Source organism: Macadamia integrifolia, chromosome 13 (assembly GCF_013358625.1).
Source record: "Macadamia integrifolia cultivar HAES 741 chromosome 13, SCU_Mint_v3, whole genome shotgun sequence".
NCBI lineage: Eukaryota > Viridiplantae > Streptophyta > Magnoliopsida > Proteales > Proteaceae > Macadamia > Macadamia integrifolia.
The window spans coordinates 2,980,438-3,000,096 of NC_056569.1; the positions used below are offsets into that span (position 1 = coordinate 2,980,438).

The window sequence follows — 19,659 nt, forward strand, 5'->3', positions numbered from 1 at the left end:
AACTGATGGAGCTTAAATGTATTTGAGTAATAGATCTAAATCAGGCAAGACTTGAGAGTGAAGATTCAAGTAATTTAATAAGGACAAATCTTTTTTCTAAAGTGTGGGTTCAATTAAATCTCTTTTTTTTTTCTTAGATATTTTTTCCTCGTCTAGATATATCGATGGAATCAACTTTTAAATGTTGGCATTTGAGCTGAAAAATTAATGATCTTTGTATATTATTTTGGCTCTTACCAAAAAAAGTATATTATTTTGGCCACTCTAAATTATATCAAACTATGATCTCAAAATGATACAGAATGACGCAATATTACATATTGTAAACCACATGAGTCTTTTTTTTTTTTTTCAAAGAAGCACAACAAGATTTTTGAACCTAAAAAAAGTCAAATAAGAAAATAAAATACATATACAAACATGAAATTTCGGAGCAAGGTTTTAAAACTTAGGATCGATCTCAATCAGATCAAACTAGATCGGACACTACCCTTGTTTAAGAAAAAGTATTTTGTGCCATTTTATGCTCAACTGATACCAATTCAATTTGGGCAATCTTGATCGATCCAATCCAATTTTAAAATCATGTCTCGAAATATGACTATTAATATTTAATACCAGATTAGGGACCAAACCTTTGAGACGCTTAGTTTTGGTTTGATGTGGTTCAATCTCCTTTCACTTATCAGGAAAGATAAATAAAAAGAATTAACAAAAGAAAAATAACAGCCAAAGAAATGGTTGGTTGATCCATTTGTTGATAACTGATCATCAATTAGATGCGATTTATTTTATTTTAATTGGACCCAAATTCATTCAGTTTTCAAAGTCATGGTTAAAAAAGAAATGGATGATAATTCAAATGTAACTCTAAAAGAGGGTTTAAAAAAATAGTATATTTAAAGAGTGTTAAATCAAACAAATCAAAATCAAGAAATAATGAGAAGTCTTACCGTTGTGACAAGAACATTGCTTTAGAACAGCGTATGAAACACACTGTAAATATTAATGATCGAATGGTAATGGTGACGCTAAGATTGCGTAAATCACAGTTGTAGTACAATTCAACGGGTTATCAAATTTCAGGCGTGTCACCATGATAGTAGAAATGTTGTGAAGCATGCCTCTCTTTCTCTGTCTTAATAGTCCTTAGAATCAATCAATTTATGCAAGCGACATAATACAAGACATCGTGCCCTAACATCTAACTCACCAAGCACTTCCTCATTAGGTGAACTCCTTCACAGCTTCCCAGTATCATAGTTGAGAATGACATCTTCCCTACTCCCGATCACTTCGGATTCGACGAATACTTCATTCACCAATTCCTTCCTCGATCAAGCTTGTGAACCCTATTTTAGACCCATCCTTAAGCAGGCTTATACATCCATTTTTTATTCCCCCAAGACTTGCAAAAGTATGACGCAGCAGCCATTTGCTGGTTTGATAAATATGAACCAGTTGTAAAGGCCCAAGCTCATAATTATTAGGCGCTAGAAGCCCAACCCAGCTCTCAATTTTGTTTGTTCAATTTTTAGTTTGCCCTTCTAAGAGATTGCATGAGAATAGAAAGGCGAAGCCCTGCTTGTTGTTTGGCTAGCTTTGCGATTGACATGCAATTATGAAATTCCCAGACGCAAGGTGCAACCAGAGTCCTCTCTCTCTCTCTCTCTTAGGGCTTCGATGGGGAAGGGACAAGGACCAAGGAGTGGCATGAAGGTGGGATTTGTTTATCCCACATCAATTGTGAATTCATTATCTCTTGGTGGGTTTAGTCGCAGTAGAAATACGGGCCTATGGATCGGCCCATCTACCCGATCCAGGTGATCTAAGTCGCACAAAACTGAGTTTGCCCATATCTGTATTGAAATCAAGTGATCCGATCTAATACCAAGTCTTCAAACCATGTGTCTCTGGAAGATTAGAAATAGATCACTCAAGGCCTTCTAGGCTTAACAGACAATTCGATAGAAATAATAAATGAAAGTTATGAAATCTTTCAATCGATTATTGTGTCGTTGCTTGGAGCAAGCATATCGAAGCCTTTGTGCATTGGGTAACGGTTTTTTTTTTTTAATGAATTGCAAATCAACCACACCACTCACCTGGAAAGGAGAAGAGTGATTCGAAGAAAGAATGCTAAGAATTGTCACTACTACTAGCAATTATGGAACCAGTACTTCCAGAATCATAAGCAGGTCCTGTTGTTATTGAACTATTGGTACTCCCAGAATCGTTTGCATCACCAGGGTAGTGAAATGAATCTTCTTCATAGCTCAAGCATGTCTGTGTTCCTTGGTTGTACTTGAGACCAATGGATGACGTACCTGAAAGCTTCTTAATCCTTCAAGAGCTGCAGCTACCTCTTTCATGGCTGGCCTTTTCTTTCCATTTACTTTCAGACATTTCTTTGCAAGTCTAGAAATTGCTAAAAGCTGATCTATGTTTCCTTCATTTACAACTCTGGTCTCCAGAACTTCAAATAAAAAATTCTCCTTTAGTGCTGATATGAAATGCATAGCTAGACCTTTCTCTTCATGGAAATCATTGAAAAAGACTGCCTTTTGTCCAGTCAGAAGCTCCGCAAGAACTACTCCAAAGCTATAAACATCACTTTTCTCTGTAAATTGGCTTGAATGGAAATACTCTGGGTCCAAGTAGCCAAAGGTCCCCTGCACCAGTGTGGTTAAGTGAGTTCTGTCAATGGGTACTGTCCTTGAAATTCCAAAATCTGCCACTTTGGTTCTATAATTTTCATCCAAGAGAATATTGCTAGACTTGATGTCTCTATGAAAGATTGGATTAGTTGCAGAAGAGTGTAAGTAGGCAACTGCTCCAGCAATTTCTGTAGCAATTCTTAATCGATTTTCCCACGAAAGTGATGACACTTGACCTTCTCCATGGAGATGGTAAGAGAGGGTTCCATTTAAGACAAACTCATAAACAAGTAAGGGTACTTGGGTCTCTAGGCAACAACCTAATAATTTCACTATGTTTCTATGGTTAATTTGTGCAAGAATGACAACTTCATTAATGAATTGGCCAATTTGGCTTTCATCAACTATATTGGACTTTTTAATGGCTACCATTCTCCCATCTGATAGCATCCCTTTGTAAACAGTTCCAGAACCACCATTACCAAGGATTCGACTTCCATTGAAGTTATCCGTTGCCTTTTCTAGTTCTTCAATACAACAGATTTTGATCTTTTCAACACTATGGTCATGAGAAGAGACTTGCTGCTGTAATAGCAAACCACCATTTTTCTTGAAAAATTTTTGCTTTAATTTGATTTTCTGTCTTTTGACATATAGCGAATACAACCAGAGACTGACAGCAGTTAGAATTATCAAAGCCATTGCTATTCCAGTACCTGCAACACCAGTCACAGAATTTCTGTAAACACTACATCCTGCAAGCACTCACAGTAAAGGAGCAGTTAAAAACTTTGACGAAGTCTTTCATGGTTTACTACACATGGTATATCCAGAGGACTGCCTTAGCTTTGATTTAACAATTAATATGCCTTAGGCTCTTAATTAGTGTTGATTGCATCTGGTTCATATTTCACAGTAGATATATATTTATATGATCATATATGCTTCACTGGTAAAATCTAGATCCTAGTTAGGAGAAAAATTTATGGCACTGGTTTGGACTTATAAAAATCATCTCACTAAATAGGTAAGACAGATTAGAATGTAGAAAAACAAGAACCTAAATTGATGCAAGAAACAAATGGAAATCACAAACAATCACAGCCCAGACAAAAAATTACATGGTTCGGCAAGATTGCCCACATCCACATCCATGATGAGATATCTACTTTGCTATCAATAGAGAATAGGATTGCAGATGCTCATCCTCACACCTTTCTTAGATTACAGATAATTTACTTCTCGTCACTACAATTCATAGTGAACATTATATAGGTATAGTTTATCGTTATTTGGGAATAACGATTCAGGCCCTAGGGCCTCCCTTCAGAATCAGCCCACAAACACAAACAATGGAGTACAAGACATCGTACCCCAACACAGATCACCCTAATTTTTATAGAATGCAAGGTTATGTGTGTGTAAGTGTGTTCCTCGTATTAGCACAATCTTCTGATGCCTACAATGGATACTTAAATAAATGTTAAAAATGTAGAATCCATACCTAGAATGACCATCACAACCAGAGGAGTTCCTGCTTTACTTCCTTTGCATCCATCAGGCAAGTATGGATTCCCTTGAAAGCCTTCAGAGCAACTACAGCGGTATCCTGGGCCATTATTAGAGTCAATGCAATAGGTATTCTTGCCACAGGCATATCCCTGCACACTGCTAACTTTGCGAGCTTCTTCACATGTGCTGTTCGCTATCACCCAATCAAATACTACCGGAATCCGGTAGTTAGTAGAATTGAGCGCATTAGAAATACTGGAAAGATCAAACTGATTGTAATCGGAGAAATTTGCATCTGCTAGAAAGGCTACGCCACAGGAATTGGATGCCCCAGACACATCTAAGTTAAAAACCTTCACATCATACAACTGAACATTGCTTGGAACAGTTGTTTTGCAGCAACCATCACCTGAACAAGAAGAAATGATAGAGTTCATGGTAGGCATGGTATTGTTGACACAGACCGACATACACCCATTTGAATTGTTTCCACCATTGAGGCGAGTGAATCCGGCGGAAATATCACATCCAATGGCATTGAAATTGTTGTGGGTAACAGAGAAGGTGAAGGGAAAATCTATGGCTTCTGATAACTCAGTGCTACCACTCTGGCTACAGGTTGAAGCAACAGAAGTATAGACCACACGCACAGCATAATCTGGCAAGAATTCTAGAACTTCCACATCTGGGTATTGCAGGAATGGCACCGAAGGATTAGAATTAGTGTCATTGCATAGGATCTCGAAACTTTTGTCGAAGTAACATTCATTCCCAATACCAAAAGGGTAGGGAATGCTGATGTTCCCACAGTTCTCCTTGCAACCATCCTTTGCCATTGGTGTTTCTGCTACATGAAACTGGCAAGTTAATTAAAATTGAACGCAGAAGAATGAAACTCATTTACAGATTAAGAGGATTGATTACCTGCAGCAGGAAAAAATGATGGAGTTGGAGACACTGGTGGTGGTGGTGTTGAAGGAAGTCCATTTTGCCTCATCGTAGGCTCTGTTTTAAGGGGAATCAAAATGGGTGTAAAGGAATATAAAGCAGTATCAGAGGAAAAATTGTTGGCTCTTGTAATGCTCTGTTCGTCCACACCAAACATCTCACCAATTGAAGAAACAGAATCACCCCAAGTAACCAAGTAAGTCAGCAAGAATCTCACACCACTAGCAGTCTGGTTCATAGTAGTGCAAGCACATCTTAATGGGACTAACAATTGTGATCCCACAGAAAGATTCTGGCTTTCGTACGGATTCTGATTCATCAGAGCTTTGCAAGTGGTGAGGCCCTGGTAAGTGTTGTTGGAAACTCTAAAATATGTGTCGCCAGCTTTCAAGGTGTAGGAGGTATTGTGCTGATAAAATTTTCCAAAACATGAACAATTTACAGGAACTATGATCAAATTGCCTGTGGGGATCCTGTCTATCTCGGAAATGTTGTTGATTTGGGCAATTTGGGAAGCATTGGAAGCCAAGAGATAACTGATACTGAGCGGAGAATCATAAGGATATGTTGATCGGAAGGTGAGATAGGAGCTACAAGATCTTTGAGGCCCATTGCAGAGATACCCAGAGGTTACAGAGTTGTTATTGTAGCAGTCCAATTGGTAGCTGCCAAGGTAACTCTGTTGAGATCCAGAGAGAAGAAACAGGGACAGAAATGATACGACGAGGAGGTAAAGGTGTAAGAAAGATGATGGTGAAGGGAACTCCATGAAATTGGAACTAGAGACTCTGGAGATGGACAAGGGGATCGAATACTCTGTCCATGAAATTCAAACAAGATCTCCTGAACTTGTTTCGAACTATGATTTCAATTGTCAGCCAGTCGGCTATTGACTATGGAGGATGGTCTTTGGATTGCTTAGGGTAGTGGTTGGACTGCCCGAGCCACCGGATGCCTCACATGGTAGCACAGCTGTTGGAGAGGATCTGAAATGGGGAGGAAAACGGAGGGGTAAAGGCAGGGGTAGGGGAGGGATATATGGAAGAGTAGAAACATTTATTTATTTATTTTCATTCCATATTTGACAGAATATATGATGTGCCCCTACAGTCAATTTAGAGGAGGGGAGGGAGTGGTGAAGCTTGGGGAACAATAACTACCACAGAGAGACTGTTTTAAATACTTGGGGTCCATCATTGACAAAGAGGGGGATATTGAAAATGATGTTACCAAGGATTAAAGTATCGGTATCGGTCGCTGTATCGGTCGATCAAAATTAAGATACGTATCGGAGGGTATCGTATCGTATCGGAGATACGCTAAGATACGCTAAAGATATGCACATAAATTGATAGGGAACACATTTTTATACACTTTTGCATAAAAAAACAGTTAAAAAAAGTTATATATAACATGTAGAATGCATAAATACTTAAGTGGAGGGTATCGTATTGATAGACAAATATATTGAGTTGAAAATGTTCAAAATGATGAGGGTATGGTATTGATAGACAAATATATTTTTTTGAGAAAAATCAAAATTTTCCATGGAAGTTGTAGAACACTTGTTTTTACATAACATATAAAAAATCTAAACATTTTTAATCATTGAGCATGAGTAGATCTAAGAAATTTGAAATAAATTGAAACCCTCATTTTCTCTTGAAAAAAGTTTGTAAATCCTTATAAATCCAATGATTTCATGTAACAATGATGCACAAAATGTGATTCTAAGTATGATGAACTAGGGGTGTCAATTCGTGGCCCGAACCGACTAAACCGATCGGGACCGACCGTTTATAGACCGGTCCAGCCCCGACCATTTATTAAACGTGTCGGGCTTGAGCCCGGACCGTTTATTAAACGTGTCGGGCTTGAGCCCTGCCCGTTTATAAACGGTCGGTCTTGGTTTTGCTACTTGGACCGTCGGGCGCCAGACCGAGACCGACCGTTTAACACCCGATCGAGACCGGCCTATTGTGCACTGGCCTAGCCCGACCCTTTAATGATTGTAGAATACCTATTTTACCCCCCAAATTAGAAAGTAAAAAACTAAAAAGTAAAAACATGTTCATATTTTAAATAATGGTTATATTTGGTATCATTTATTAATTTATTGTCATTTTTTTGGGTTTGCATGAGTGGGCCGGAATATAAGAGCACATTTTAAAGAGGGTCCGTTTAAAAACCGGTTAAAACCCGTTTAACATTAAACATGTCCGTAGCCCAATTAAGGCCCGACTAAAGCCCGATTAAGGTGGCCCGATTATAGCCCGAGGCCGACCGACCGAATATAAAGTGTACCATGCCCTCAATAACTAAGCCCGATTAGTTAAATGGGCAGACACGGTGTAGCCTTTGAAAGTCTTTAAGCCCGATTAAGCCCGATCGAAACCGAACCGACCCGACCGGTTGACACCCCTATGATGAACCTTAGATTTGTAAAAAAAACTTGAAAATCTAAGGTTAAAATTGAAAAAAGTGAGTAAAGATTCAAGAACTTACTATTCAAATTTTTCAACTTTCAAGTTCAAGGTTCTTCTTGGACTATGTTTTTCTCCTTCTTTGAACCATTCACTTCGACAATGTTTCTTTCAATCTACCATTTGAGTCTCCAAAAAGGTGTGTGAATCAAAGGGGAAGAAAGAAGAGAAATATAGAAAACTATTGGTGAGAGTTTGAAGTGTTTGTTTCAAATATAGAAAACTATTGGTGAGAGTTTGAAGTGTTTGTTTCAAACAATAAAAGGCACATTCACGGGAATTTTCATATTTTCAGTCAATACGTACCGATACGGTACCAATACAGTACGATACGACTCGATACTGCACGATACGATCGATACATACCGATACGGTACCGATACGCACCGATACTCTCGGGAATTTCCAGATTTTCAAAAGTTCGTATCGTAGAGTATCGTATGTATCAGTACCGATACGGTACGATACGGTACGATACGCACGATACAGCGATACGTAAAAGGGGGCCCAAAATTCCCCGTAGCGTATCGGTATGTATCGTGCCGATGCCTATCGATACGGATACGTATCGGCCGATACGGCACGATACGCACCGATACTTAAAACCATGACTGAGACTGACTATTTGTAAACGGGTCGGGCTCAAGCCCGACAAGTTTAATAAACGGTCCAAGCCGGCCCGATCTATAAACGGTCAATTTCCATCGGTTTAGTCAAGTTGATCTTGGGTTTGACACCCCTAATCATACGATTAGGAAGGAATCTATCTAACACGTGGATGGCAGAGACGAATCTTGTAGGTCGAACACGTGGTTGGTATGGATAGCGTCCTCAAGACAAGTAGGTAGAGAAGACCAACATCTGATTGGTAACGGCAGCCAATTCATTGTCTGTACAGATGACAAGACTTGAACAGGTGAAACCGACAAGGTCTTGGTAGAAAGACATTAGGTGTGATCTATGGATCTATCAGTTTCAGTTGCGGTCATGTAAAGCCAACTAGACGCGGTTGGCAACTTAACTATCTCATCCATAGTACACACATCCGCCTCCTATTAGCTGGTTGTACTATGGTATATCACGTTGCATTAACTAATTTACCACCGCACTTAGATCCTCTGGCACAACAAAGTGTCTGGCATACATCCTACACTCAAAAACGCCTTTGCCAATACACTTCTAGCTGTTAGATGCATGTCAAACACCTTGTTACGCCATAGAGAAATTCAATTACCACCACCCCTTGAGAATATACCCATACACATACATGCATCTACCTCTGCAAACCCCAATACAATCCTAGTATCTATGATTCTTAAGTGTTCTCTACTTGGGAATGGTTAAGATAAGTTGCAACAAAATGAGAACGTAAAATGCAAAAGAGAAGTCCAATCAAACATTCCATCCTAACATATGATGGAGGGCCCCAAGGGCCTACTTCGAAGTGCTCTTCCTCACATATATGATTGGAGGTTTAATATGGATGCCACATAATTAGGGCACAAAGTTATGGTGTTTAGCCCATAAATTGGCACATAAACATGTTTTGCAAAAACACCATTTTGCACAAAACAAAGAGTAACACATGGACAACATGGTTTGGCATTTTGGCTATCCACGGGTAGATGAAAAACACCCTTGATAAGCCACATGTCAAATTTGTTGATATACTTCAACCAAATGACCCATCACATAATATATATTTCCTTGTGTTTCTTGAAATATCCTTTCTTTTCAAACAGTTCGATCCACGACGAGTTGACCTATTCAAACAAAATATTAAACCACCAAAACAGTACTCTATGGAAATCATAAAGAGAAAAAAGCAACTCAATGCATAAAGCTCCAGGGTCTAGGAGCAAATGGACGCAGTCTTACACTCTGCTTCGCAGGAGAGGTTTCCAAGTTTCGAACCTGTGAGCAACATGTTACCATACTGCAACTGTTGTGCCACAGGCTCGCCCACTGCACGAGTGACTAGGTGACGAGGGGGGGGGGAATGTTCACTAAATTTGGCACTCTCAAAGCTTCTGCCAAGTGGAAATTATTGGCAGTTACAGTAGCGAAGTTACAATTCTAAAATAAGAAAAAAAATGTGCAGGTCTAGTACACTTAAAAAGTTTCTCATAAGAACAAATGAACCGATTTTGCTAATATAAACACATCAAGGGAAAGAATCACCTTATATATTCCGAAGATGTCAACTTGTTTTCTCATAGCCTAAATAAATAGTTGCAATGAGGTGGCATCAACCTGCATAAGCTTCTAGGCTCCAGTGAAACGATTTGCTTCTCTAAAAGCAGGTACTCTGGCATCATAATTATCATATTCATCATCCTCCTCAAGATCTTCCATTGTTTTCCCGAAAATAAATGGTTTTGTGCCCATCGTCGTGAATGGCATCAGACCAAATGCTCTTGCTGTCTTGATCTCCCTGGCTACCTTCCTCTGGGCTTTGGCACTAATGCGGGTCTACACATGACAGTTAATAAAAAAATCCAGGGATAGAAGTCAAAGATTCAGATACAATCAAAGTCAAACCATGTATTCGCTAAGATCCATTCTGAATTTGAACTTTAATCACCTTGCTCCTTTTGATGATAATTCCTGATTCAGTAAGAAAGTTGGCAAGAAATCTTACATTCTGCATCAAATCACACCAGTAGTAAGAAAATGTCAAAATTCAGATTGAAAAAACGATAGGGGAAACCAACTGCTGGATCAATCAATATGAATGCATAGAATCTTAATAGAATTTTACGTGATGATGATAAAATCTCCCAAAATGAAGTCACTTGACAATAAATTACTTCGCAAGTCCATGTCTATTACAAATCAAGGCACATGGACCATGCCTTTGAACAAAGAATGATGCAAGGGATTGACAAGAATCTTTAATGGTGGAAACTGTAAGCATAGGCAGATAGCCCTTTGGTTCAAAAGGTCAGGCAGGTGGCATTTTGTACGGGGTCCACACATGGCTTGGAGTTGGTTAATTTTCTATATAATAATTATTTTGATCTTGGGGCACAATCTTGTAATTTGTTTCTTTTATTTCTTTTATTAAAAGAAAGCTATGTAATATGGTCATATGGTGTAATGTGGTAGTCCCTTTGTTGTTTTAAATATTTTAAAAGGTCTTGCAAAGTTAACTAATGGCCCTTCATTTACAAGGTAGTTGCTCTATTTATTCAAGGTCCATAGTGGTTTTTCTATGTTGATTCTTCATTTGTCCTCATACATTTGGTGGTGTTGTCATTTCTTTCTTCCCCTGAATCAGCAACTTCAATAATTCAAATCACATTTAACCTTTTTCAATGATGAACACCCTCATCTCAATTGGTGCAGTATTTATCCCCCCCCCCCCCGGGCGAAGACCCATAAATATTATTCAGAGGAAATCAATCCCTCTTAAAAATATAATTCTCTGACACACCCCAATCTGATAATCTTAAATCCCTATCTAAGAAGTAGCAGAAAGGAATCCCAGCAACCAAACAACGGCTGAGCTAGATGATATACGACCACTCTCTCCCGGTGATCGAACTGAACGTAGACCACCCTATATAAAAGGGTGGTCTATGATCAGCTTTTCTTCGCCGGCCTCTTCGCTTCCTCATATATAACATCTATTCTGCATCTCTTTCTCATCAAATTTTGAATTCTATATTCCTGATTTATGTGGTCGAAGCACCACTACACCAGGTGACAAATTGTCTCATTCGCAGCCTTCATTCCTTCCTGCTCGCTTCCACACACGCCTTGCATTTGGAACGGTTGCCCTTCCTTCAGTCGAACCCCGCTCCTGCTTAGATAGAACAGGAGCCCTGCCAGAACTAGAACAGGTACTTTGGAATTCACCCTCCCTACAAGATGGACTGGCTAGGGGTTTAGATTTCTAAGGCTGAACAAGAAGGGATGGTGGAAAAAGGTTATGACAATTATTGACAAATTAGGGTTTAAAGAATTAGAAGATACGGTCATGGGACTGAGAGAACCCACGAACACTATCCGAGAGAAAATTAGAGAAAAGGAGCAGTGTTGATTCCAAAATGAGAAAGGGAGGTATTAAACGGCAGCAGTCGATCAATTGATTTGAAATTTTATGCTATTTTTAAGCTTGACCTGAACTGCTGAAGATGATCTCTATATCTGCAGGTTAGATCCAAATCAGAGAACAAGAAAGACAAAGGAAGAGAAAACAGAAATGAAGGAAAGAACATCGCTTGTAGCACAGTGTAGTAGCAAGGAACGAAGAGGAAGAAGAACAGTGATTATGAAAGAACTAGTGATAACTCTTGCAACTAAAATAGAAACTCTTTAATATCATAGTAGCATTCTATCTTCTTTTTCTTTGTACATTTCTGTTTGCTTCGGAGTGTGGGGGTGTTGGGCTTCCTCCTCTTACTGTAGATATATCTTTCATATTTCTTCAACAAAGTTGTTATTTATTAATTGAAAAAGAGAACTCTTCAAAAAAGAAACTTTCGAGTGAGCTTAAACACTGACGTTGTACTTTAGGAAAATAGAAAGTTGACCTCCATTAATAAAAAATGTTATTTATCCAAAAAAAAAAAATTGACTTCCTAAAACTATAAAAGGATACACACAACTAAAACTTACGACTATAATTAAATAATACTCATAATAAAATTTATGCTCCCTTTGAACCTGATATTTGCACCATATAGTGAAGCCCATTGCAAGCACATCCAACAAAAAAATACAAGCTCACTTCCATACAATATTGAAACAGGTTTCATTCTTCACTTGCCACTGCATCTCTACCATACTTAAAACCTTCTATACAGTTTGCTCTAAGATTGTCAGGCCATATAACATCTTGGATTCTTTTCATGTTTTCACTTGCCCTTTCCTTGATTTCTCTCTTCAATTAAACCAAATTAGTTTAAAAGTCTTGATTGTTATTACATGCGAGTTTAGCAAACCACTCCTACATCAAATAGATGATATGAAACTCAAGCAAGGTATAGGGAAATGCAAAATCCGCATGATGCCCACAATACACTGTTGAGACATGAATTGATTCAGACCATTTAAACAGTCGGGCATCATCGATGCAGGATAAGCCAAGGTTCACAACCAGAAAATTCTAAGCTTTCAATCCAGGGTTAATTGCAAATATAAATAAATAAATCATCTCAGGATGTGGTGTATCAATCAGGCTCATCCTGGGCTATATATAGCCTATATATTAAGCCAAGAATTGAGTTAGTTCAGGTCAATCAATCACCCGAAAAAACATAGCACAGAGGATGGTTTCATTAAGGATGACTAAACTCTCTTTACGTGCATAACACTAGTGCAGCAAACTTCATCTCTTTGACAAAGACAGAGATGCATGTGTGATAATTATGAGCAACCCAGCAGAGTTCTGGTAATGCACAAAGTACAGGCACATTCGCCAACAAATTACCAAGAAATATATCTAATCAAAGGAAACTAGATGATGCTCACCCGAAAATCAGCTTTTCTGAGAACTTGCTCAGTTGTTACTTCAAACTCATGTCTTTTAAAGGGTTTGTGTACACCTGGCTTTGTAAGATCTAGATCCTGCATGCAGTTAAACAGAAAATGCAAGGCAAGAATAAGAAATACAACATACTTCATAAGGTACAGAGCACATATATGAAAAAAAAAAAAAAAATTTGGACTAGGGGGGGGGGGTGCATGGCAAGGAAGAGCCATAGTGCATTGTAGGAATATTATTATAGTACCAAAAGCTCATGCCTCAAATACATAAAATATGAAACTGTTAAAGAAGAACGCACATTCTCAACTTCTCATACAGTAATTATTGGAGCGTACATATCATCCTGTATGGCTAAAAGCTAGGCTAGGCTGCTCTACCTACCAAGTTTCTAGGTTATTTCATACCTTTTGGGTATATGTCATCCCAGGTCGAAAGGTCACATCTGGTCTGAATGAATAGTCCTCTTTATCTATCTCCCCAGAATCATACTCAAAATATGTTGCAGCTTTCTTCAGCTTTCCATCCATCCCGTCAGACAATGTATTAAAACTCTCATCCAGACCATCCAATAGTTGGGAACCATTGCCAGCATTCTGCCTAGAACCAAAACCAGATCTTCCACGAGCTTTCTCAAGACTATCAAGCTTTTGATAAAATGAATCAGTATTTGGACCACTTTCTGAAAAGCCACCAAATATCCGTCGCTCAAAATCATCAGCAGACTCAAAGGAGTTGTTACTTTTGCCGTCATTGTTTTCTGTACCTGTTTAAAGATCAAGTACAGGTTAAAAAAATAAATAATAGATAATAATAAATAATCTCTAGATAAGGTTATACCATAAGGAACCAAAGATCTTAATAATAATAACAACCATAACTTGAAAGAGGAAAACTCTAAATGCATGCAACACAGTAAAGAAAAAGAAAAAAAAAGTTCAGAAATTTGTGTGATTTGAGTAACTGTAAATAACTAAAGAACAAATAGCAAAGAAGGTTATCAGCAACCAAGATTACCAAGGACCAACTAGGACCTCAATGCATATGTAAATGCATGTGCAAGCCAATTGTTGAGGGAACCAGGCCGTAAAAGGATCGAGTAGTCATTGGTTTATTTTTTGGATTGTCTTTGCATAGAAAAACATGAGAGAAAACTTTAGTTATGCCTGGTTAATTTGGTAATATTTTTATTTTTATGGGTCTGTTGGGTTGGTGCAGGGGATTTAGAAAACCAGCAAGTAATGGGACTAAATACGTAAAACAGATCAGACTTCCAAACCTGAATGTAAATAATTCACTAATAACCAAAATGAAAACCTAAAATGCTGCAGAAAAGAATGGAAATCGCAAACAAACAATCAAACAACGTAAAAGGATTTATAATCTCTAGCAAGATTTCCTATGTCCACGGTGAGATGAGATATGCTTCATTATCAATGGAGACTAGGGTTACAGCCACTCGTCCTCACATCTCTCTCACATTACAAAGAAAAACCATCTCACCGCAAATATATACCGAAACCTAAAACAATGAAAGGAAACTTCATTTATGCTTGCTTAATTTCATAACCCATAAATGAAAACATAAAATGATGTAGAAAAGAATGGAAATCACAAACAAACAATCACACAACGCAAAAGGATTTATGTGGTTTGGAAAAAATTCTTCGTACACAGTGAGATGAGCTACACTTCACTGTTAATGGAGAATAGGGTTCCAGCCGCTCGTCCTCACGCCTCGCAGATTACAAAGAAGAACCATCTCACTACAAATATATAGCTAAACCCTAGATAAGCACATATAACCGAAATACCTATAAAACAACAACATCCAAAACCTTATCCCAACTTAATGGGGTCGGCAACACGGAGATTCCAAGCAAAGACGAGCGCAAAGATTGACAGGTTATGGCTAATTATAATAAGTGCCGGCTGTCAACCTAACGCACCACTAAAAATTAGCTACACGTTTATAACAAGAGTCTATATAAAGTACCGGCTCTCTACTTGACGTACCATATATATCAGTCAAGCCAAAGCATCTTCCTACATGCATTGCGTCTACTACCAAGACAATCCATCAACCAACCTACTTTTACAAGAAGAATGAGATAACGAATTCTTGACAGCCCTGCCAAGCACCAAAGTAACAACTCAAACACACAGCTCCGCTTTGAAAACTAGATATGAAACCACAACTCTACATTGAAAACTAGATAAGCAATCCACAACTCGAGCCAGAGGTATCTATGAATAGCGGTTCAATGCACCAGCATAAAGCCCACCACCACAAGCAAACCAATTGCAACTCATGTGCGTTGCGAGAGTTTTCGAAATACCGAAATGCCTATGTAGCTCTAAAAAAAATTTCCTCGAGAGTTGCCACTCCTAAACTACCACCATGGACCCGCCGGTTCGTTAAGGCCCCAATAATGAAGATAACGTACAAGATGGCCGATTCCTCTAGGCCCCTTAACGGCACTTCAAAATCATCCCACAAATGCAAGCAATAGAATACAAAATATCATTCACCCAACAATTTAAATCTCGATATGAACAGGATTTCAAGATTTCGCCAAGATTTCACAAAATATTTCGGTTTCAGCAGATGCCAAAACAAATGGCATGTGATACATAGAAATGTCAATGTTTTGGTCAAAATTTTGGCGTTTTGCCAATATTTTCGGTTGAAACATTACTACGCTTTTACATTAAAAGCATATTTCCAAAGGAAATTGGTCAAATTCGTTCATTTTGTCAGATTTGACAAAGAAGATGGAGAAACTTCATTGTTTGTGTTTTTTTTTTTTTTTTTTTTCCAAATCACTGTTATACAAGGTTAGAACAAGTACTTGGGCAGTAGATGAGTGCATTGTATTCTTGACTCTCATATCATTGATTCTTTTTAATGAACCACGTATGATTTATGAAATGATTTATAATTTTATGTCTATTCATTCCTAATACATATTATCGTTGTTTTAATTGAATCACGTGTTCTAGTACTAAACTTTGTGTAGAATGGGCCACATTAGAGAATGTATACAGCAACGTACAATGTATACTACCAAACTAGGCTCCAAAGTCAAACTACCATTTGGGAAAGTATTTTTTTTAAATCTAACGGTTTGACTATGTTTAAAGGGCCTAAAATAATGTTGCTCAAATGTTTCAGCACCTAATTTGACCATCTTAAACCTTGGCTATGAACAGAAATAACATTTGAAGATTAACCCTTCCAAACTTGGGTTAAATAAGATTCCACCGCAAGCTTGAAAAATAATAGATGAAATCAATGGTTTTCTTACGTAGCACTATGACAAGGGAATTGATCTACTTCACTATCATTTTATTTGCCCTTGCAAGAGTTTTTACTCAGCTGGAATGGAAAGGCAATTCTTGAAAATTCACTTTTAAGAGAATCTCTACACAGGCTTCCTCAACCCTGGCCTCCCTCTCCGGCTCCAGCTCCAGCTCCGACTCCAACTCTGTCTCCCCCCTCCCCTTCCCTCCCCTCCCTTCCTCCTCTTTTCCTAGTGGGTTTTAGCCAGACCCCGACTCTCTTGCTTTTCACTTGCAACAAGCGGTAGTGGCGAGTATTGGCAGAGGTGAGCAGCAACAAGATGTGGCAGAGAAGAGCATTAGAAGCAGCAACAACAAGAGACCATTGCACCGGTGAATAGAACTTGGGCATGATGGAATCAACCCTCGCATTCCAAATAAGTGTCATCTTCCTTGCACCTAGTCCAAGTAGCAAACTTTCCCACAACTGAAACCCACTTTGTTAACATTTCTCAACATATGCATCTTCGGATGATCGTCTTTTGCCACTCATCACCTTGGCCTCGTTATTATCTTTAATTACCAAATCATTTGTCAAATCCTTGGTTCTCTGCAACACCAAAAGCCCCTGAATTACCCCTTCTTGTTGCATGATTCCATATGACGTAAACCTACACAACACAGATCAGAAACTGGCCCAGAGGGAGCTCCAGGAGGAGGCTTCGATGCCAAAGTCAGGTCCTTATTTTATCATTCTTACGTAGGGTATTTAGCAAATTGAGTCTTACCTGTAAGTCTAGCTAAGGGCCCCTTATATAGGAAGTCTGAGTCCTCCTCATTGGTCAAGGGTCTCTCCCACACTGACGTGGACAACATCCTATTAGAGAGCTTGTCCTTCTTCATGGCTGAGCTGGCCTAGACTATAATGACTAACTCAACCAGGGTGAGCTTTCATAACGGTTGACTCAACCATGGTAAGGTTTTGTAGCGATTAACTCAACTATGGTGGGCCTGAGGGTTAAATAACTGTTTGACTCTAGTTAGCCACATTGGTTGAGACCAGAGTCGGTTATGGGTGTGAGGGCCCCACACGAGATGTACTTCTCATGTGTGGATAGGTCATGTGGTCGAGAACCATTGGTGTTGATCATAGAGGTCGGCTCATACTTGTACTACTGAGGTTGAGACGCGAATTCCCGACCATTCATTGGTAGACGGATATATGGTATATCACCCCAAATTACATCCATGTCTTTCTTCTTCAAGGTTAGGGTGTCTAGATTTATTCACAGAGAACGATACTTCATATCCCTTGTTTTTGTTATGGTCTTATAGGACATCGGATCTCTTCTCTACATCAAAAGTGTTGGTGGTAGACTTCAGTTTTGATGGGTCATTGGACACGATTTCAGGTGCTGGAACATTATTTTTGAAGAAAGTGAATTTCCACTTCTTCCCAACAAGGTTGACGTTGCGAGCATCCTCTAGCTTTCTCAATTGGAATTCTTGCCCCCTTTGCCCCCCATGAATTACTTTGCTGATTGTAATTCATACCTTCAACTTTTTTAAAGTGCTGTTACTTTCTGTAACAAGTGTGAATCTGTCAATTCATGATATTATCAGATGATCTATGGTAGGCGAGGGATGTATGATGAAGTTTCCTTTGAGCAGTGGCAATGGCAACGGCAACGGAACGAACGGAAACGGAAAACAGCAATGTCAGCACAAGTGGTGAATAGCGGAAATGGCGAGCATCTATAACAGGAAATTACTCTGCTCTCCCCCATTAAACCACTGCCTCCCCCTGTCGTGACACCTGTCACCCTGGACCCTGCCTGTCTCCCACCTCCACATCCACCTTGAAGCCACCGCACCCCGCCCTCTGCTCATCATAGCCACAACCCACACACTGGTGTAGATCAAGCTACCAAGACAAAGAACCAAATGTGATACAATTCTGTCCCATCGAACCAGCAATCCCTGGGCCAGAACTTTGGTTCAGTTCCAGCCATCTTTGGATTTGGTTATTTTGTTTGTCAAGAAGCATAGTCAGAAGCATCAATTGGAGTTCTTACAGCCTTCTAGAAGCCCCCAGCTTAATCCATCGACCTCCTCAACAAATCTGCCTTCTTTGTCTTTAGTCTTTTACTTGGCCAGCAAGAGTCGATCTCAGCAAGGAGAAGATTCGGTTTCTATTTCTTAGTTAGGCAGCAAGAATTGTTTCCTTTTTAGGTTTCTTGTTAGATAGTCTTAGTAGTTTCCTTTTCTTGTCTTTTCTAATTACCATAGAGGCATAAAACTAATGACTCATACAATGAAGCTATGGGAAAAAGTTATTGAAGCTCGTCTAAGAGAGAAAACTAAGGTAACGGTGAATCAATTTGGCTTTATGCCAGGGAGATCCACTACTGAAGCTATTTACCTCCTTCGTAGGCTTATGGAAATATTTAGAGCTCATAAAAAAGACCTCCATATGGTATTTCTTGACCTAGAGAAGGCCTATGACAGAGTACCGAGAGAGTTCATTTGGCATGTCCTAGAGAAGAGAAGTGGTGTGAATAACTATGTGGATATTAGTAAAGACATGTATGAGGGAGCGGTGACGAGTGTCAAAACGACAAAGGGACAAAGTAATGAATTCCCGGTTTCGATTGGGTTACATCAAGTAATGTAGAACTAGGATTGACAAGTCAACCTAGTCCCAATGTTGCAGAATACTCTGTAAGAACTTGAGCAGATCAATAACACTTTGTGTAGTTGAGAGAAGAAGAAGATGAGTTAAGGAAGAGGACCTCTTGTGCTTCACACCGCTGAGAGTCAATTGGATCAAACACCAATTCCATCAGCCTTGATCAAACACAAGACAAATCTCCATGTAGAAGACAATAGCAACAATCATTAATTTTTTTATCAAAATCATCTAGGCCTTTAGGAGCCTCCTCTTCTTTATTTATAATGTTAATAGGGGAGGGAATTACAAAATAGAAGGTTCCTCAAAAAGGAAACCAAATATTCTCCTAATACAATAGCTACTAAAAACTGAAATTAGAAACTAATTGAAAAAGGAAACTAACTACTAAGGACTTGACTCAATTAATAACTTGACTCATAAGGAAACAAATATAACTCAAATCAAGCCCAACTAGAAAGGAAACTAATGAAAATGGAAACTAACTAGTAATCCCGTACTCAATCTTAGAGCCCCCTTTTTAGACCCATAAAAGTGGTCTATTACACTCAAAACACATGGGATCAAAAGCCTAACATGTATGGAACCCAACCCTAG

General features: G+C 38.8%; 2 protein-coding genes across 2 annotated transcripts in view; both read right to left on the reverse strand.

Annotated features, from left to right (window-relative positions):
* Window positions 1-2,022: 2,022 nt before the first annotated feature.
* Window positions 2,023-6,095, reverse strand: LOC122059491 (wall-associated receptor kinase-like 1). Its single transcript, XM_042622278.1, has 3 exons — window positions 5,094-6,095; window positions 4,162-5,013; window positions 2,023-3,373 (listed from the first exon to the last, which is right to left on the reverse strand). The coding sequence occupies exons 1-3, from the start codon at window positions 5,884-5,886 to the stop codon at window positions 2,277-2,279; spliced, it is 2,742 nt and encodes a 913-aa protein (XP_042478212.1). The 5' UTR covers window positions 5,887-6,095; the 3' UTR covers window positions 2,023-2,276.
* A 3,314-nt stretch (window positions 6,096-9,409) lies between these two features.
* Window positions 9,410-19,659, reverse strand: part of LOC122058781 — a 25,082-nt gene continuing 14,832 nt past the window's right edge. The window contains exons 3-6 of the mRNA XM_042621467.1: window positions 13,499-13,857; window positions 13,079-13,174; window positions 10,185-10,244; window positions 9,410-10,072 (exon numbers count right to left, since the gene is read on the reverse strand). Coding sequence (XP_042477401.1) covers window positions 9,866-10,072; window positions 10,185-10,244; window positions 13,079-13,174; window positions 13,499-13,857 — 722 coding nt within the window. The 3' untranslated portion in view covers window positions 9,410-9,865. The remainder of the gene's footprint in view (window positions 10,073-10,184; window positions 10,245-13,078; window positions 13,175-13,498; window positions 13,858-19,659) is intronic.